Genomic DNA, 21435 nt, shown 5'->3' with positions numbered 1-21435 from the left:
CAACCCGGCCCGGCCCGGCCCGGCCCGGCACAACCCGGCCCCCGCCCGGCACAACCCCGCCCGGCCCCGCCCGGCCGGCAAACCCGGCCCGGCCCGGCCCCCGCCCGGCCCGGCACAACCCGGCCCCGCCCGGCACAACCCGGCCCCGCCCGGCCCGGCACAACCCGCCCCGCCCGGCACAACCCGGCCCGGCACGGCAACCCGGCCCCGCCCGCCCGGCACAACCCGCCCCCCCGCCCCGCCCGGCACAACCCGGCACAACCCGGCCCCGCCCGGCACAACCCGGCCCCGCCCGGCACAACCCGGCCCCGCCCGGCACAACCCGGCCCCGCCCAACACACACACACACACACACTGCCCGGGGATGCTGCAGCCGCCGCATTGCTGCTGAAGGGGAGACTGTGACTGTGACTGTGAGACGGGCGATGATTTAACAGGCGACGCATCTGCAGGTGAGGTTGCCATTACGAGCCTTATTTCTCAATCTGTGCGGACATTTATTAAGGAAAACTACAGGACGCTGGACGCATTTTTTTAAAGACCGTTTGCTGTCGGTACCTTTGCGAGCGTGAGCTTTTGCAGCACCTGGTGCATTGTGAACATTGACGATGCCACAGAGAGATAGATGTCCCGGTGTGTGCCGGGTTGATGCAACGCCTGGTGATCATGCAGACATCATGCAGACGCATCCATCCCCGCTCCAGGCTCAGCCTTTGTTGGACAGCGAATAACTAGTCTATCTACCAGTCTGAAGAAGGGTGTCGACCCGAAACGTCACCCATTCCTTCTCTCCAGAGACGCTGCCTGTCCCGCTGAGTTACTCCAGCATTTTGTGTCTATCTTTGATTTAAACCAGCATCTGCGGTTTCTTTCTACACATTGTGTGTCCCTGTGGTTTGTATCCGATTACTGACAGCCCGGCTCTGGGGCGACTATTGGTAAATTGTACATTTACAACTTGACGTTTCATTTACTTTGGCGAGAATTTCTGCAGGAAAATGTATTTTTGTAAAGAAAGCCCGTTGTGATTTGTTAAAGCGGCATTGATAAAGCGAGGTGTTATATGGAGGTAAATCGTCGCTTTTACTAACGTGCGCGTTGCAGCAGCATCTCTGGAGGAGAATGACGAATAATTCGCCCCGACCGCTTACGTCAAATACGCCGTTACATTTTCAATTTGGAAACGTGATATTTAAAACTGTTTTATAAAATACCTGAACATCCTGTGAAATCAATTGGCGTGTACAACATGACATCAACAATTCCATTCAAGTCCCGGTTCAGGGGGCACAGAATGACATTGTGGGCCGAAGGGCGATCGGGAACCTGTAGTTGGCATAAAATGCGTGAAGTTGTTATTAGGTTTCATGTATCGAGGCTTTGTTTATCCAAACAGATCAGATGTACCATACAGAGAATTCAGTTAAAACTCAGGTCCAACAGGTGGAGCAAAGGGGTAGATACAGAGTGCAGAATATAGTTCTCAGCATTGTAGTGCATCAGTTCCACAGACAAAGTCCAATGTCCGCAAAGGGGTCGAGGTGAATCGGACAATACTCTGGCTTTCATTGGAGATATTTCCATATCTCTCTCACTGTTTGAGTTATTGAAGCATATTCCCGGGTGAAGATGTACTAGAGAATTTCAACCTGATGACAATCTCATACGACAGATGTTGAATATAGTTTGTCCTTGTTTCACTCTTGGTTAATTTGGGGACCTCTGAATTGTAGATTGTTATTACAGTGGAGTGTTGTCACAGAGTGTCTAATGGGGGGGGGTCACACGGAGGGTAGTGGATGTATGGAATGAGGAGGTCGTGAGGTACAACACGACATATAAAATACACTTGGACAGGTACATGGATAGGAAAGGTTTAGAGAGATATGGACCTAATGCTGGCAAATTAAATTAGTTTAGATGGGGCATCTTGGTCAGCATGGACGAGTTGGGCCGAAGGGCCTGTTTCCATGCTATATGACTGATTCTGTGAACGTCAATGAGCCATGTTAGGATGGCCATGAAAAGCCCGACAGATTCTTGTGCATCTGCAACTATTCGAGAACTGCCCAGAACTATCGGCAGTATATCCAATTGATTAATATTGGACAACAACGGATGACCGGCTCCTGAAATGAAAAAATGTGATTTGAATGGAATTGTTAATGTTTTGGGGGCAAGTGTGTCACTCAATTTAATTTGCAACATTCCCACAGGATGTCATCATATTTTGGTTTAAGTATCATCAAAAAAATGTAAAGTGTATTTGTTGATGGTTTTCATTCGGATTAGGATTCGTTACCGAATTGGCCAAGATTGAGTTGTTGAGATGTGTTGTGTGTTTCGGTCATTTGGTCAGTTGCTTTTGTCTGTAAGAGCTTACATTTGGTGTAAATATTGCCTCGAATTAAGAATAATTCTCACTCTCTCCCCACCAATAACATACAGACAGACCTGCCTTCATTTGATGAACGTATTGTAGAGCAGCTGCTTCAGAGCAGGGCTCTGCTTGGGGGTAAATCTCCCTTCTGCCTGTCCCTATGTTGTTCATTATCAATGCTGCTGTAACTCCTACAGTGTACCTTGTGGGTCGATTCATCGTGGCTTGTTGTTTTAATCCGTTCTTGCCTGAAGTAGAATATTTGTACTTTACCAAAGTGATGGTTACATTTCATAATCACATGGAACTAAAAACCAGATAAAACCAATTGCTACTTCCAGGAATAACTTGGCAAAGGTCAGTTTGTGCGCAGCAATTAGTAGCTGAAGGCAAGCTCAGTCCAATGGCCTTTTTCTTCCAGACCTTGTGTTATTATTCACAATGTGTCTGGAGATTGCTGAAGTGTGGCAATCCTTTGTCAGCATTGGGTTAGGGTCCTTTGAAGCCCAGACCCTTTGCTGGAGATTCCAGTCCCTTGTGCCTGTCGCACAGTGACAGATGTCTGCAGGTTTATTCTCGTCTGCTTGATGAATGGAATTTGCAATGATCAGCGTGACGGGTGGACGGAGCAGGCAGCGTGACCGACATCTGTGACCACAGAGTTATTGTGACGTAGATCATTTGTGTCAATGCCGCTCAGACTCCTAACCCTGGAGATGGGACAGGTAACCGCTGGAAGAGAGATTCCCCAAACAAAACACTTTAATTAAATGGACTGAATTAAGTGGGCTGGGCAGCAGCTTATTCTATGACCATGGGTGATTCATTAAGAAAGGCCAGTTCTGTGAGACGGTACAAAACTGTTACAATCTGCCCAGAATCTACACAATTTGCTTATACTTCAGCAGATGAATGTTGTGCAAGAACTGAGAGTCCATTATGGCAATAATTATGGTATCTACAAATCTCGCTACCAGTAAAGATGAGCTGATGATGATTGTGGTGGTGAAGTCGGCTCTGACTCTCCTTCCCATTGAGAGGCACCTTGCTAATCAATTCCAACTTCAGGGGGAACAAGTTGGGGACGAGGGGATGGGGGGGGTGGTGGGGGGGGGGAGGGGGGGGGGGGGGGGGGGTGGTTGAGCAGAGTTCTGTATCTGATGTCGACTTGCACAAGGAGCGGGTGGTATTATGGCCACACCTTCTGCATTCACTATCCAGGTCACCTTGTTTAGTCAGTTAGTCACCTTATTTGAGAGAAACAGTGAAGAGAGATTCACACATCCGTGTGATTTGGCTGTGTGTAATTGATCATTCAGGGAGTCGGGAGGAGCAAGGTTGATCAAGAATGTGATGGGTTTGGGAGTGTCTGCAGAAGGTCTCTGATGATACTGCAGGAGGACAGTGTCTATGTGATAAGTTCACAGTCACTGGGCCTCATGTCTACGTGCCCTACAGCACCGTGCAGCTGGATGTTGACACGCGTGCCTGCCATCTCTGTAATTGGACAATTGCTCGTGATGTGGAGCTGCAACATAATACACACGTGTAAGTTGTAGAGTGTGCACACTGGTACTGGAGTGTTACACACCTAGTGTACAACACACTGGTACTGGAGTGTTACACACCTAGTGTACAACACACTGGTACTGGAGTGTACACACCTAGTGTACAACACACTGGTACTGGAGTGTTACACACCTAGTGTACAACACACTGGTACTGGAGTGTTACACACCTAGTGTACAACACACTGGTACTGGAGTGTTACACACCTAGTGTACAACACACTGGTACTGGAGTGTTACACACCTAGTGTACAACACACTGGTACTGGAGTGTTACACACCTAGTGTACAACACACTGGTACTGGAGTGTTACACACCTAGTGTACAACACACTGGTACAACACACTGGTACTGGAGTGTTACACACCTAGTGTACAACACACTGGTACTGGAGTGTTACACACCTAGTGTACAACACTGGTACTGGACAACAACACATTGGTACTGGAGTGTTACACACCTAGTGTACAACACACTGGTACTGGAGTGTTACACACCTGGTGTAACAATACACTTTTACCGGGGTGTAACACACTGTATAATGTAGGAAAGAACTGCAGATGCTGGTTTAAATCAGTCTGAAGAAGGGTCTCGACCCAAAACATCACCCATTCCTTCTCTCCAGAGATGCTGCCTGACCCGCTGAGTTACTCCAGCATGTTGTGTCTGCATTGTATAGTGCCTGCCCTGTGTTACTGGAGTGTTACATTTTATTTTGTATCATTATTTGGGTTGTGGGCTACATTCAGTCATTGTTTTACTACAGGCACATGTTACTGCCCCACTGCGGTTCGACGTGCTCCGCTCTTCCTTCCTACACCACATTCCATTTCTGTTCCTCTTGGATCACTAGACTTGCTTTATTGCATTGGGTTTTCTTTGGGGTAATATCCATGAGACGCACATTATTCCCAGAGGTGAGGACTTGTACAGCACAGTGTGTCACTGCAAGGTCATTCTGTTCCACATTTAAAGATTTTATAAAACCCAGGCAGTGGATAAATGAGTTCCCGCCTGTATCTCCATCTGGAATCTGTCTGTGGTGAATCCTGGTCTGCACAGAAACTCTGATCTTTGCATTGTCCTGAGGTTTGTGCCGGCACAGTATTTAATGATACTGCCATTGCCTATTTCCTTCGCTCCATAGATGCTGCTGCACCCGTTGAGTTTCTCCAGCTTTTTTGTGTACCTACAGTATTTAATGATGTGCCTCAAGGTTGCAGGTTGTAATACGCAGAATAAATCCTGGTGAAATGTGCTCTTTAGCTCTCCTCAATTAACGAAGCAAGAGTTAAACTTATGTTGACCAACAGAGAAATGATGTTGCAGAGAGGAACTGGACTGAAATGTGGACAGGGTTGTGTAATGTTTCCTGTGGAGTAACATGCGGCAATGTTCAGATTCATGTTCATGGAGCTTGTGGCATTTGTAGGAAATGGGGGGGATCTGTTAATAAAATGAAAGAATGGCATTTTCCACCCTACCCTGAATGAGTGGACGGGGATAGATCGGTGCTCAGAGTCATAGACTCACACGTTGATGCTTGGGGATTGTGATGGGGAGATTAGTTCGGCCGCATGTCGATACTCGGGGCAGTTCTGGTCCAGTGCTGAATGCAGCATCTCTGGAGAACATGGATCGGTGACGTTTCAGCTCGGGACCCTGCTTCAGTCTGACCCGAAACATCACCGATACATGTTCCCCACAGATGCTGCCTGACCCGCTGAGTTACTCCAGCACTCTGTGAAACGTCACCTATCCATGTTCTCCACAGATGCTGCCTGACCCGCTGAGTTACTCCAGCACTCTGTGAACCGTCACCTATCCATGTTCTCCACAGATGCTGCCTGACCCGCTGAGTTACTCCAGCACTCTGTGAAACGTCACCTATCCATGTTCTCCACAGATGCTGCCTGTTTACCCGCTGAGTTACTCCAGCACTCTGTGTCTTTCCAATGCCTTGTCCGTTTACCCATCTGTAGCTTGTCCAGTGTTAAGTTGACTGGTCTGTAGTTCACTGGAACCTCACTATCTCTCCCTCAGAACTCTGACACAAACATTGGCTAATTAAATATGTATGATATTGCCTTTGCTATCTTGTGAAGATGCAGTCAGTCGACCAGAGCTTTAGCCTCTAAAAGTGATGATTTATTTAAAGTCTCTAATTTACCTCCAGCATCAGGGCATCTTGTGATGTCGACCACTTGAAAATGACTGTATCATTTTATATTTCCACAATTATATTCTAGTATCATCTATTATATATTGTACTGTAATATCTAATTATATGCAATCCTGACTTCCCATCTACCTCTTTGGAGACCTTTGAACTGTTAATTGGACTATTGTTATAAGTTTGCACAAAATGTTGTGGCTTTCACCCTTCATCTGTGGGCGGCTTGGTTAGATTCATGTCCAGTCTATCTTTAGCTGGATTACACACAAACAACCTTGGTACACCTTGCTCTTCGCTTTTCTTTACCTTTCATTATAATTTTGTCTTTGCCTTTGTTGGTCTTTCCCAGTTCCGTTGTACTTTCTTGTCACACTTCCCCTGCCAGCTATTTGTCCTGTCACACCTGCAGTTGTTTCATTGCACCTTTACCCATGGTGTATCATTTACTAGCCTGGCATAGGCCAGTGGCAGTGATGAGAACAGCAGCAATGCTTTTCTGCAGAAACCTCTCAGTGGAAAGAGGGGGGAGGGTCAGCTATCAGTGTGTATTTGGGGCGCAGAGTTATTCTGTTTTATCTCATGTATGCATGTGAATGCAGAAGTTGCTCTTGCTATCTCTCTGTGAAATGTGTGGTCCACACCCTTGTGTTGCAGACTGCATCTTCATGTCAGCAACAGGCTGCTGTTCACAAGAATACTTCTCATCCTGCTCCTGAGACATGGAACAAAGCCCAGTGTGTCAACTCATAGAGTCCAGTCATTCCATGACAATGTTGGACATGGAACATATCACAGCTAGCACATGAACAGGCCCTTCGGCCCAGTATTTCTGTGCTAACCATGATGTCAGTTTAAACAGATCCCAGCTGCCTGCACGTGGTCTGTGACCCTCAACCCTCTGTCTACAAGCCTCATTAAAGTTTCCACCATGTCTGTTTGCACCACAGTGTGATCCAGGCACCACATTCACTGTTTTAAACATCTTGCTCCACACATTAACTTTTCCCCTTCTAGTCATGCCCTCTAGCCTTTGACCTTTGTATCCTGGGGGTTAAGAGGTTCTGACCTTCCACCCTATCCATGTCTTTCATAATTTTGTCAACCAGTCGAGTTTCTTCTCAGCCTCTGAAGCTCCAGAGAACCCAGTCCATGTTTGTCCAAACTCTCCTTGTAACCATGGACAGATGCCACGGGTGGGAGACAGACCAACTTGTCTTGTGTATTGCCCCAAAATAATCAGGACTGAAACTCGCAGTAATCTCTCCTGATGTTGAAGAAATAAAACATTTTGCTGTTGCGACAAACTCCACGAACTAAATGTTGGTTGGCAGATTATGGCTATTCTAGATTGAGTTTTGTTTATTGTGATCACGTTTACTGAAGTATATTTTGTTGTTGCTATCTATACATGATTACATAAGGGTGTGCAAGATAAAGAAAGTACAATTAAAGATAGTCCCTGGGTCACCAATGAGGTAGATGGGAGGTCAGGACCATTCTCTAGTTAGTGAGAGGACGGTTCAGTTGCCTGATAACAGCCGGGAAGAAACTGTCCCTGAATCTGGAGGTGAGTGTTTTCACACTTCTGTACCTCTTGCCCAATGGGAGAGGGGAGAAGAGGGAGTGACCGGGGTGAGACTGGTCCTTGATGATGCTGCTGGCCTTGGCGAGGCAGCGTGAGGTGTAGATGGAGGCGATGGAAGGGAGGTTGGTCTGGGCTGCGTCCACAATTTCTTGTGGTGGAGCAGTTCCCAAACCAAGCTGTGATGTGTCCCGATAAAATGGTTTCTATGGTACATCTGTAGAGGTTGGTGAGGGTTGTTGGGGACATGCCGAACTTCACAAGTCTTCTGAGGAAGTAGAGGCCTTGGATAGATGTCCACCATGTGCCACCATGTTAAATCCACCCCACACTGACCAGCTGGACAGGTGCCATGGTTACTTGTTGACCTTTCACCTCTGGTGCTGAGGGTGTGGTCCAAACTGATGGAGGAAAAACTCTTCTGTAGCCGGTGTAACGATCAACAACCTGCATTTACATAGCGCCTGAGGCAGAGCAAAACTTCCCATGGCCCTTGATAGGAATGTCTAGCACCAGGCATGTGAGATGGCCCAGAGTTTGGTCAGGAGAGTTTATAGCGGGTGGGCCATGGCAGAGTTGAGTTAGCCTTGGCAATCGAGACATTTTTAATAATATTGAAGTAGTTCTTTTCGCGGTGGGTTTGGAAGAAAATCAATAGCACTAAAATGAGTCAGTAATGTAACGAGAAATATTAGTTTACGTCAGAGTGGAGCTGCCACAAATCATTGCCCTTGTTGCAACCTGGGTGATGGAGATTAATTGCTGGTGTAATCTGCAGTTCTCAGCCCCACTGGGGCAGTTAGTGATGAACCCCAAATAAGTAATCTCTTTTCAATGGGAAATATTAAAGTGGGAAACATGAGAGACTGTACATGATGGGAGAGGGGGAAGAGGGAGGGAGAATGAATGAATACAATCCAGCCATGCACAGTTGGAGGATACAGTGAGTACAAGAGATAACATTGACTGGATTTGCTCCCAGCTTCTGTCTGTTAGCTCCAGGCACCCGTTCAATCTCCACACGGCAATAATCATTAAATTGCAGAGGAAACTAGGCCAATGTCCCAGAATATCTGAAAGCAAATCAAACCTGTAACATTATGTTATTGATTCCAACACAGAGGTTAAAGCCTGATATAATGGAGCAGTTAGTAATGTCTGATTGTCACACCGGATTTTCAATGTTATTCTTTTCAATTAACTAAATGGAAGAGGCTTTTCTGCCTTAACGCGTTAATTTGATGTGAGTTGTGGGCACATGTTGAAGGGGTTAGACTGACTCCAGCTCAACTCCCATTCAGGATTGTCACCAGTCCTTGTTTCACCAACCTCTGCATTCACCCATCACCCACCCACTGACTGCTTCCCCACCATCAGGGAACTGACTGACCGACTGACCGAGGCCAGAGAGGGGTTAGGTGTGAAAGTCGGCCCGTGCTGTTGTGATTGTCCAGATTGCAGAGTCCATGAGGGCCTGGACAAATGCCCTTCCCACTGACCACTGAAATGGAACCCAGGGCTGTTTCTTTAAGAATGGCAAGGTTAGTTTTATTTTTAGTTTAGTTTTGAGATTCAGCATGGAAACAGGCCCTTCGGCCCACTGAGTCCGTGCTGACCTACAATCACCCATACTCTAGTGCTATCCTACTCACTAGGAACAATTTACAGAAGCCAATTAACCTACAAACCTGCACGTTTTTGTAGTGTGAGAAACTGGAACACCTGGAGAAAACCCACGTGGTCACAGAGATTGGCACAGATACAGGAAGTACAGTGAAGTAAACAATGCTGCTGTTGGAGTCGAGGTTTAAACGAGTGGAGCGATTGAATAAATGATTGAAGACCAACACGCATAGACTAGCCTGGCCTCGGTGCTATTGGGAGAGGCAAAGGGCTGTTGTTCTGTTTCAAATAGAAGATTGCAACAACTTGCTGAAGATTTCACTTCCCCCCGTCAATTCTGGTTCATTCTCCGCAACGCTTCACGTTCTAACAAAAGCTGTCCCAACCGTCTGAATGTCTAAAGACAAGTGAAACTGTAACACCCAGTCCCTGGGGAGAAGGGGTAAGTCAATCTTGTGCCTTCAGATAGATATTAGTGTCCTTATTTAGTACAGGTGGAGGGAGTTCCACCAGTGTATACTCGGTCCGTAAAAGACCATTTCCAAAAGTGAACTTTCTGGTTGTTGGAAGAATATCTCGCAATACAAGTTGTAAGACCATTCCAGAAGGTAAACAGTGGGTAATAAAAAGGAACTGCAGATGCTGTTTTAAACCACAGAAAGACACAAAATGCTGGAGTAACTCAGCAGGTCGGGCAGCATCTATGTAGAAAAGGAATGGGTGATGTTTCGAGCCGGGACCCTTCCTCAGACTGAAGAAATCTGAAGAAGGGTCCTAACTCAACATCACCTATCCATAAGGAGTACACAAAATTGCTGGAGAAACTCAGCGGGTGCAGCAGCATCTATGGAGCGAAGGAAATAGGCGACGTTTCGGGCCGAAACCCCTCTTCAGACTGATGGGGGGTGGGGGGGGGAGAAGAAGAAGGAAAAGGGGAGGAGGAGGAGCCAAAGTGCGGGGGCGGGGGGGATGGAGGAGACAGCTCGAGGGTAAAGGAAGGGGAGGAGACAGCAAGGGCTGGCAAAATTGGGAGAATTCAACGTTCATGCCATCAGCAAAATTGGGAGAATTCAATGATGAACCTGAACCAGCCTGACTTTAACTTGACCTCTGTTCCTTGTGACCTCTGGGTCTGTCACCACAACAGCAGCTCCGAGGGCTAACGGGATGAAGGGATCTGGGGAGAAAGCAGGAACGGGTTATTGATTGGGGACGATCAGCCATGATCGTATTGAGTGGTGGTGCTGGCTCGAAGGGCCGAATAGCCTCTTCCTGCACCTATTGTCTATGTTTCTGTGCTTCTATGTTTCTACAACTACACGCACCAGAAGGTAGTCCTGGAGAATCATCTCTCTTCACGGATTCTCAAGGGCATCGAAGGATGTAACATCTGTGAAGGAATGGTGGAGATTTAGTGCCTGGTCAAGTTGTCTTGTCCGGAGATTGATTATCAGGTCAGGGCCAGTTGTTGAGGATAATGTGCCTGTACTAAATCTGAAATAAAGAGATGTGGCCTTTCTCAGGCAACTGTGGAGAGGAACCATTCAAATTATTTATTAAAGAATTAAATATCAGAAAGAGAGAGTGTGACACAGCCAGGTTTGTGAAAGGTGTTAATGGGATAGGAGTGACGAATGTAGCTGGCCGTAAAACCTGACGGGTTTGTAGAAAGAATAAATGAATGGGCAAAGTGGGGCACGTGATTAGTGTGGGGTTTAGACCGGTTTAAGAATGGCTGTAGGCAATGGAACATTGTGAATATCTATACACAATATATCAAATGGTGCATCGGGCAGGCAGCCTTTGTAACGAGAGATGTGGAGGATTATTTGTTGCAGCCCGAGGGATTATTACAGTAATTTGTGAACTGTACACTGACGTCTGCCGTGTTCCAGCAATGTGGGAGAGAGATTAAAACCAGTTTAATGAATCCTGGGTTAAGCAGGTGATTTGTAACCGTGGGAGAAGAAACGTTGGGGCAGCCCAGCGGTGAATGTACAGTCGGGGTCAACGTAACGATCTAGCTCTACAAAGACAACACCACACACCCACCTACCCCATGTTCAATATGACCCATCACCCACACACCTGTCCACCTGCCCCACGCCTCACCTCCTCTCCATGCCACTCCCTCCATTCCAAAATCCTTCAAACATGTGCTTAGTTTAGAGATAGTATGGTAAAGGCCCTTCGGCCCGCTAAGCGTATGCTGAACATTGACCACTCCCTACACACGAGGGATAATTTACAGAAGCCAATTAACCCAGAAACTGCATGACTTTGGGGTGTAGGAGAAAATCCAGCTGGTCACGGGGAGAATATGTAAAATCCACACAGACGGCTCCCGTAGTCAGGATCGATCCCGGGTGTGTGGAGCTGTGAGGCCGTGGGGGGGATGAGTTACTCCAGCATTGTGTCGACATCTCCTTCTTTCTGAGAATGGCAACAGGAAATGTCAAGTCTCCCCCTGGGTCTGTTGCTGTGGGGCACGAACGCCCGGGCAGGGGTTGCAGTTCCAACGTGAACTGTACGTGTTGTGAAGAATCTGCAGACACAGAACATTCTGGAAGGTCCCGTACCCCTCTGCTGGATGGTTTCCCCTGAATGGTCTGCATTGGTTGGGCAGGTACCCTGACCCCAAACTGACCGTGACCCCAATCGTGACCTTGACCCCAACCCTGACCCCAAACTGACCTTAACCCCAATCGTGACCTTGACCCTGACCCCAACCCTGAACTTGACCCCAGCCCTGACCCCAATACTGACCCTAACACTGATCGCTGCCCTAGTCTCTATGTCTTCACACGCGTGTGCAGAGATGGAGAGCTGCCCACACGCGTGTGCAGAGATGGAGAGCTGCCCACACGCGTGTGCAGAGATGGAGAGCTGCCCACATGCGTGTGCAGGATGCAGAGCCTCAAGGTGCTTCTACTGCTGGAGGGGATTCACATCTGTCCACATCTGGACCACTGAAGTTTTCCGCATCTTCCTGAATAACAATAGTAGCAACAATCCGCTCTGCCTTAGCTGCTGTAAGTGATGGTGTCAGTGAGGACTGGCCACTGCAACTTGCCTCAAGTGTGTGGCTGAGAGACTGATAGAATAATGGGGGAATAAAGTAGAATTAATACGGGCATGAGGGTCAGTGCAGCCATGTGGGCTGAAGGGCATGTTGCCATTTTGTGTAGCCTCTGTGATGGTCAGTACAGTGTCCGTGGGCCGAAGGGCCTGTTTCCGTGCTTCATCTATCTGTCTGCCTCTGTAACTCTAGTGGGAATGAATATCCATGTATCGGTGCCAGTGAACGCCCCATGCTGGCAGCAAGCGACTGTGTAATGGTTATAATCAGTCTCTGAGTGGCACTCGTCAGTAACGAGCTGTAATCAGTGTGCGATCCTGTCGTTGTGGGCTAATTACACTGATCTGCAGATCTGCTCCCTGCTCTGCACAAAGCAAAGATCAAATATTATCCACATTTAATTATTTTTAACCTCCCTGCTGCCAATGTTTTGTGAATGAAGTCAGTTAGTTCATTTGCCTAATGTGTGACTGAGTGCTTCATGAGTCTTCACCAAAGGAAACATTTTAATTCTCACAGATTACAGTTTTTGTTACCGATAATTGCAGAAAATATGATGCGTTCAGCTGGCAAAACCGTGAAGACACTGGGAACTGCAGATGCTGGTTTACCAAAAATGACCCAAAGTGCTGGAGTAACTCAGCAGGTCAGGCAGCATCTGTGGAGAACATGGATAGGTGACGTTTCACAGAGTGCTGGAGTAACTCAGTGGGTCAGGCAGCATCTGTAGGAGAACACAAAGTCGTTTCACAGAGTGAGTAGGGGTCAGGCAGCATCTGTGGAGAACATGGATAGGTGACGTTTCACAGAGTGCTGCAGTAACTCAGTGGGTCAGGCAGCATCTGTGGAGAACATGGATAGGTGACGTTTCGAGTCGGGAACTTTCTTCAGAATGACTGTAGTGGGACAAAGTCTGGCAAGTGATAGGTGGATACAGGTGATGGATTGTTTGATTGTCAGATGGCTGGGGGAAAGCCAGAGGTGAGGATGGGGGAGGCCCCTCCCCGCTGCTCTCTGGGAGATGACAGAGAGAAGACCCCTCCTCATCTCTGGGCAAAGTGGACGGCCCTTCTTATGCCACGGGGTCTGGGGGGGGGTGTCTGTGGCTTGGTGGCCAGGTGTCTGTGGCCAGGGGATGGCAGCAGCTGAGTGGGCTGAGGGAGACTCTATGCCAAACCTTGGCTGTTGGGGAGAAGGTGCCGTGAAACCCCCCAGAGCTGGTGGACATTGAACCCTGGCCTGTCCTGATGTAACGTTGACCCTGCCTGCCCCCTAGCCTCTAACCCCACCGCCTCTTCCCATTCTGTTCTGGAACCTGAGGCGGTGATATCTAGTGAGTGGGAGGGAGGGAGGGGGGGGGGGGGAGGGAGGGGAAGGGGGGGGGGGGGGGGGGGGGGGGGGGGGGGGGGAGGGAGAGAGGGGGGCGGACAGATTCACCACTGACCTTCACACAATATCCTGGTTTACAATTTCCATCCTGTTGCAATTTATCTGGGGCCTTATTAAAAATGTATTTGAGCAATTTGCAATAACAGATGTTAAACTAATTGGCTTATCTTCCCTCTCCCCTTCCCTCTCTATCCTGTTACAGTTCGTTTTTCATCCTTTGGGACCTTTCTAGAATCGAGGGAAGTTTCGAAGATTCACAGCCAATGATCCCATGTTCAGGGAACTCCTCTACACACACACACACACACACACACACACACACACACACTCTCTGTGGGTTTAACTGTGAGAGGCTGTTCTGCCAATCTAGCCCTTGACGCCTGAACACACAGAGCAATCCAGCACAGGAACAGGCCCTTCGGCCCACAGAGATGCTGCCTGACCCGCTGAGTTACTCCAGCACTCTCTGTGTGTAACCTGTCCCCACTCCCACCATAACCTAAATGCTCTGTTATTTGACGTTTGTACCCTGGGCCAGAGGCTGACGGCCCACATTGTCTTTAGCCGACTGTGCGTCTTGTTTATGCTTCTCATAATGTTACGTATGTGGATCAAGTAGCAGATCGCTTGGGTGAGAGTGAGTCTGTACACACGGCCAGTTGTAGACAGGTGGACACTGCTTTCTGACACTAACTCCCTGTCTACTTTTGTCCCCGTACCTAGGGGAGTGGTCAGTCGGTGGGCAGGATGACCAGTCAGGGCAGCCAGGAGGTGATATTGGTGCCACCAGCTCCCAGCTCCACCAGGAAGGAGGGCTACTTTGAGCAGGTGGAGAGTGACCCGGAATATCAGAGGCTGCGGAACATGGCACCCACGCTGAGGCAGGACTTCAACCTGATGGAGCAGAAGAAGAGAGTGACCATGATCTTACAGAGCCCGGTGAGTAACAGTCAGCTTAGCGGGAACATTCAGCACCTCCCTGCCTGCCCCTAGCCACCACACTGACCGCCACACTGACCAGACACCCGTCCACTGACCGCCACACTGACCAGACACCCGTCCACTGACCAGACACCCGTCCATTGACCATCACACCCGTCCATTGACCATCACACTGACCAGTGGTTTGAATGATCTGGCGAGAACTGGCCAATTGGAACTGAGTTTTGGTGCCACAGCCCCTGGCACGGGGACCTGTGGCCGGAGTGGGTCAGCTGTTGTCTCGGTGCTTGGCCATAAATGACCGTAATCCATGTCTCTCCCGGGTTTATTGGGATCACCGTGATTACCGGGCCATAAATAACCAAATCCTCGATCTCTTCAGGCGTTCCGAGATGAATTGGAATGTTTGATTCAGGAGCAGATGAAGAAAGGGAGTGACTCGAGCAAACTGTGGGCTCTGCAGCAGATTGTGGACTTCATGAGGAGCACTCCGATGGCCATTCCCACCTCACCACCAGGTAAGGTCCACCTGTCTCGGGGTTACTGGGCAGGTAAGCGTGTGGCAACAAATATTTGGAGACTCTACCAACATAAGGAAGAGGCCAACTGGATCGTCCCACCTGTTCCAGCATCAGACTTGTGACCTCAGTACCACCTCCCCCTCCTTTCACCAGCCTCTTACCCTTGTAATGTCCCCATCTCCCCTCAACAGGGCGGCATGGTGGCGCAGCGGTAGAGTTGCTGCCTTACAGCCAATGCAGCGCCCGAGACCCGGGTTCGATCCCGACTACGGGCGCTGTCTGTACGGAGTTTGCACGTTCTTACCGTGACCTGCGTGGGTTTTCTCTGAGAACTTCGGTTTCCTCCCACATCCAAAGACGCAGAGGTTTGTAGGTTAATTGGCTTGGTGTGTAAATTGTCCCTAGTGTGTGTAGGATAGTGTTAGTGTGCGGGGATCGCTGGTCGGCACGGACCCGGTGGGCCGAAGGGCCTGTTTCCGCTCTGTATCTCTAAACTAAACTTGCCTTGTGTTAATCTGTCATGTGGCACCTTATCATTTAGGGTTCTTGTGAATGTTTCCGTCATAGGGGTGATGATGGTTGCACCAATCAATGACCTTCATGCCACGGGGTTGATGCCCTTTGCCAAGGGGGAGAGGATGATGCGCTGCAAGGTGGCCAGTGTTCACCGTGTACTGGACCTGTTTGGCTGGGCCCAGCTGCCCAATACTTACATCACGGTGAGTGGGAGCAGGGGAAAGAGAGCGACCTCCGTCTATTTGTCTACCCCCCCCTCCCCCTCCCCCTCCCTCTCCCCCTCCCCCCCCCCTCCCCCTCCCCCTCTCTACAAATCTTGCTGCCTTCAGTTGGAAGCCGACAACCAGAGAAAGGAACTGACACTTATTGCAGGAAATGTTTTTTCATCAGATGCTGCTGGTAAATGTGTTTATGTGTTGAGAATGAGATATTTGCCTCAGCAAGATGCCCTAGGTCTCAGCGGCTCCACCTGCAATGTGGACCATCTCTTACACCAGCCATTGCACACGTTGCAGGGACTGTCCTGTCAGTCTGGCATATCTGCGTGTGGAAGGCGGGCGTCTCTGTGGCGCTGTAAGGCAGCAGCTCTACCCGCTGCACCACTGCGCCACTACTGAACAATGGTTAAAGACTGGGGAACTGGCCAATGGAGATGCTGGGGCACTCTGACACTGACTTTAATCTGTGTCTGTTTTTCCCTCCAGCTCCGGGTCAGTAAGGAACACGATCATTTCCTCATCATTCCCAGAGGAATCTCGTATGGAGAAGTGTCCGGCTCTCTCCTGGTGAGTACAGATTGTTAACCCTCTCACCCCTGGCTCAGCCTTGTTATTGCAACAAACAACTGCAGAAGCTGCTTCACAGAAAAAGACACAATGTGCTGGAGTAACTCAGCGGGTCAGGCAGCATCTGTGGAGAACATGGATAGGTGACGTTTCACAGAGTGCTGGAGTAACTCAGCGGGTCAGGCAGCATCTGTGGAGAACATGGATAGGTGACGTTTCACAGACTGCTGGAGTAACTCAGCGGGTCAGGCAGCATCTGTGGAGAACATGGATAGGTGACGTTTCACGGAGTGCTGGAGTAACTCAGCTGGTGCAGGCAGCATCTATGGAGCTAAGGAAATAGGCAATGTTTCGGGCCGAAACCCTTCCGGGTTTCGGCCCGAAACGTTGCCTATTTCCAGAAGGATTTCGGCCCGAAACGTTGCCTATTTCCTTCGCTCCATAGATGCTGCTGCACCATAACTCAGCGGGTCAGGCAGCATCTGTGGAGAACATGGATAGGTGACGTTTTGGGTCGGGACCCTTTTATTTTATTTTACTTTGAATATAATTTGTGATTGTAGATCATATTCCCTCTTCGATCGTCCATTCAACAGGTCGGGTCAGTTATTCCTTGTCAATCCCAGCAGTGTCCAGTGAAGAATGGCCCACGTCAGTGAGGAGTTCCCACATTCACCCCCAACCACCTCTGTACATGTTGGGCGCGTGTGCGTGCAGTGCAGACCACCATGAGGGCGTGGGCGTTAAGACCCCGGTTCACTGACCTATTGACCCTTGCTCTTGAACCTTCGTCTGTTCGGCCCTTGGGGGACGTGCAGGGTCTGGGCTCGGCAAGGCCTGATACCCAACCACAGTATCCGCTACATTGACAACACGAGGCTCTTCATGTTTCCCACAATCCCGTCACAAAGTCTTCAGGAAAGGTTTGGAGATCGAGGCGAGGGGGAAGAGGGTTCTCATCGTGCAGAGAACATTCTGGAAGCTGCAGTTGTTCACAGCTTCCAGGGGAAGGAATGCTTTGTAGCAGAGTGAGGAGTGATGTATGAGTTTGTGGTCAATTAGAAAGGGAGCTGGGAGGAATATGAAGCACGTGATCTGAAGGGCAGTGGAAACAGATTCCTCAGGAAATTTCAAAAGGAAATTGGATGAAGATTAATTGCCAGGGAATTTTGGAAAACAAGTATGTGGGATTAAATATTTCATGTGGAAAATGTCAATTCTGAGCTTCCTGTGTTTGTCCATGTTTATTGTGGTAGAGTCATGCAGCATGGAGACATGTCCCACACTGACCACACCGACCAACATGCCCACACTGACCACACCGACCAACATGCCCCACACCGACCAACATGCCCCACACCGACCAACATGCCCCACACCGACCAACATGCCCCACACCGACCAACATGCCCCACACCGACCAACATGCCCCACACCGACCAACATGCCCCACACCGACCAACATGCCCCACACCGACCAACATGCCCCACACCGACCAACATGCCCCACACCGAACAACATGCCCCACACCGACCAACATTCCCCACACCGACCAACATTCCCCACACCGACCAACATGCCCCACACCGACCAACATGCCCCACACCGACCAACATGCCCCACACCGACCAACATGCCCCACACCGACCAACATGCCCCACACCGACCACACCAACCAAAATTCCCCACACTGCCCAACATGCCCCACACTACCCATCATGCCCCACACTGACCAACATGCCCCACACTGACCAACAAGCCCCACACTGACCAGCATGCCCCACACCGACCAACATGCCCCACACCGACCACACTGACCAACATGCCCCACACCGACCAACATGCCCCACACCGACCAACATGCACCACACTGACCACACCAACCAACATACCTACAGTAAGTTGTCCTATTGCCTGGACAGACTGCAATGAAGTGGGTAACTTGTGGCGTTAATGCTTATTAAATGTGAAGCGAGACAGAGAGGTTTTCAGCACAAACATGCCTGCCCGGACTAGATCTGGCACAAGCTGCTGATGCATGATCTGTAGCTCCTGCTGGGAGCTTTTGCTCACCGCCAACAGAGGCAGCAGGGAAAGAGGAGTGGATTGAAATGATCCTGCGTACATGTTTAATGCCAGACTCTCGCAGCAGGGAAATCTGCCAGCCTCCATTTTATTCACATTAACCAAGAGTGCTGTGGGGAGAGATGCTGTACTTCACACCACAGTCTTTACAAATATGCCTGTCGTAACCCTGACCCTAAAACAGACACAAAATGCTGGAGTCACTCAGCGGGTCAGGCAGCTTCTCTGGATGGAAGGAACAGGTGATGTTTCAGGTCAAGACCCTTCCTAACCCTAATTCCATTGGGCTGAGTTTATCGTCCCTTGTTCCAAAGACGTGCAGGTTCATTGGCCTCTGTCTCTACTATAAAGGATAGAACTAGTGTATGGGCCCACGCTATATCTCTAAACTAAACTGCAGATGCTGGTTTACAGGTGGGAGCAAGTTGGTGTTTGGTTAAGGCCAAAGATGTAAAGACAGAGGGTGAGAGGGGGAGAGGTGAGTGGGAGGTGGAGAGGGGGAGAGGTGAGTGGGAGGGGTGGGGGTGGTGAACGTTGGTGGTGGTGAGTGTGGGTGCAGCCACCTCCACGGTTGATGATTTGTGTCTCCACTTCTGCTTCATCCCCAGGTGAAGGTCAACATTCTGGGGGAGGTGGTGAGTCGGGGCAGCTCAGGTTTCCCCGTGGACTGTGCCGGCTTCAGCCTGCACTCGGCGATCTACTCGGCCCGCCCGGATGTCCGCTGCATCATTCACCTTCACACTCCGGCCACGGCCGCGGTGAGTGACCGGTCAACCCGGTGACCCTGGCTCAGTGCTACGTAGCAAACCCGTTACCCTGAGCAACGTTCCCGCCTTGTCCACGGGTGGAAGTTCCTGATCGGACATCGGCCGGAATGTCTGACCGAGTTCCCCGTGGTTCTCAAACCTCAGCTCCCACCGACTACAGTGAAAGCCCTGGTGCCAGACCTGTACGTCACTCACACACTGGTCACTCACTCTCACACACACACTGGTCACTCTCTCACACACTCACACACTGGCCACTCACACACTGGTCACTCACACACTGGCCACTCACACTGGTCACTCACACACACTGGTCACTCACACTGGTCACTCACACACACTGGTCACTCTCACACACTGACCACTCGCACATTGGCCGCTCCAACACACTGGTCACTCACACATACTGGTCACTCTCACACACACTGGTCACTCACACACTGGTCACTCACACCCCCTGGCCACTCTCACAGCCCAGGACACAGGCCAATCTTCCACACGAGTAGCACCGGCTGCTCCTTCAGCCCTGGTGGCCGTGGGATCTCTTGCTCCAACCCATCCTCTCCTCCGGCCAACGACAGATGCAAAATGCTGGAGTAACTCAGAGGGACAGGCAGCATCTCTGGAGAGAAGGAATGGGTGACATTTCAGTCTGAAGAAGGGCCTTGACCTGAAAAGTCACCCATTCCTTCTCTCCAGAGATGCTGCCTGTCCCGCTGAGTTCCTCCAGCTTTTAGCGTCTGTCCTCAGTGTAAGTTCCTTCATGTTGACTCTTGTCCTGCAGGTTTCAGCCATGAAGTGTGGCATTTTGCCGTTATCCCACGAGGCGTTGCTGGTTGGCGATGTTGCTTACTATGAATATAATGGAGCTCTGGAGACTGAGGATGAAAGGATCCAACTACAGAAGTGCCTAGGACCCACCTGCAAGGTGCGTGCCTTTACACCTGCAAGGTGCGTGCCTTTACACCTGCAAGGTGCGTGCCTTTACACCTGCACTGCTCATGGGTTTACGTTTTCCTCGCATACAGAAATGTTTGAAACTTCCATTTGCAAGCTGTTGCTGGAAGAGTGGCAATTTCAGACTAGATTGCTCTAAAACCACCTGTTAATGAGAAGTGCTTGGCCTTATCTCTCCTCTCCAAACTCACCACCAATATCTCCACCTCTGCCTGATCTCCTCTCCTTCACTGTTGTCCAGCCCCAGCCCCAGCCGCTCCTCGTGGAGTTGCAGTCTCTGCACCTTGTGTCCATCTCCATGTCCTACCCAATGTTCAGGCCCACAATTGGCCGCAAACCTCTGGTCGTGTCCGAACCAACGTGTTAAACGGCAATACAAAACGCTGGAGAAACTCAGTGGGTCGGGCAGCATCTGTGGAATGGACAGACAATGTTTTGGGTCAGGATCTTCTTCAGACCCAAAACTCCGCCAGTCCATTTCCCTTCCAGATGCTGCTTAACCCACTGAGTAACTCCAGCTATGACATTGTGTGTCAGGTGGGGTGATGGCCTTGTGCATGGATGTGTGTCCCTGGTGACGTTCTCTGTCCCATCCACCGGATCTCCCACAGACAGGTCCATGTGACCCACTGATCATAGACTTGCTCATCCTTGCATCAGGCTGCAGATCACAGGATGAGGCTCTTTGGCCCGACACATCCATGCTGGACAGTCAGGATGTCCGGGAGTGTGGACTTTGTTGTGGCCATAGTTCCACAATGCATCAGATGTGATCCTGGAATAATCTGTTCCAGATGATGCAGCTGTGGGGCAACACCTGGACACATCTGGCAGCCGGGAACGTTACCCAGAGTTGCCGACACTGGCCAGGACACGGCATCTTTGGCAACATCTATGGCCGTGGGTACCAACTGTGACACACTTGTTAATGATCTTTCACCCAGGTCCTGCTGCTACGGAATCACGGCGTGTTGGCTCTCGGTGAAACTGTGGAAGAGGCTTTCTACAAAATTTACCACCTTCAATCCGCCTGTGAAATACAGGTAGGAGTTTGTGCCAGTTG

The 21435-nt window shown here is 49.8% G+C and overlaps 1 protein-coding gene across 5 annotated transcripts in view; it reads left to right on the top strand.

Annotated features, from left to right (window-relative positions):
- The first annotated feature begins 263 nt into the window (after positions 1–263).
- Positions 264–21435, top strand: part of add2 (adducin 2 (beta)) — a 34001-nt gene continuing 12829 nt past the window's right edge. For 4 of the 5 annotated variants that reach the window (XM_055662478.1, XM_055662480.1, XM_055662482.1 and 1 more), the window contains exons 1-8: positions 264–452; positions 14522–14737; positions 15123–15258; positions 15829–15980; positions 16482–16562; positions 19257–19406; positions 20200–20343; positions 21317–21415. In XM_055662478.1, coding sequence (XP_055518453.1) covers positions 14546–14737; positions 15123–15258; positions 15829–15980; positions 16482–16562; positions 19257–19406; positions 20200–20343; positions 21317–21415 — 954 coding nt within the window. In that variant the 5' untranslated portion in view covers positions 264–452; positions 14522–14545. The remainder of the gene's footprint in view (positions 453–14521; positions 14738–15122; positions 15259–15828; positions 15981–16481; positions 16563–19256; positions 19407–20199; positions 20344–21316; positions 21416–21435) is intronic. The other variant, XM_055662477.1, reaches the window with a different exon arrangement.

Source organism: Leucoraja erinacea, chromosome 35 (genome assembly GCF_028641065.1).
Source record: "Leucoraja erinacea ecotype New England chromosome 35, Leri_hhj_1, whole genome shotgun sequence".
Classification (NCBI taxonomy): Eukaryota; Metazoa; Chordata; class Chondrichthyes; order Rajiformes; family Rajidae; genus Leucoraja; species Leucoraja erinaceus.
This window is presented reverse-complemented; position numbering and strand designations above follow the sequence as displayed.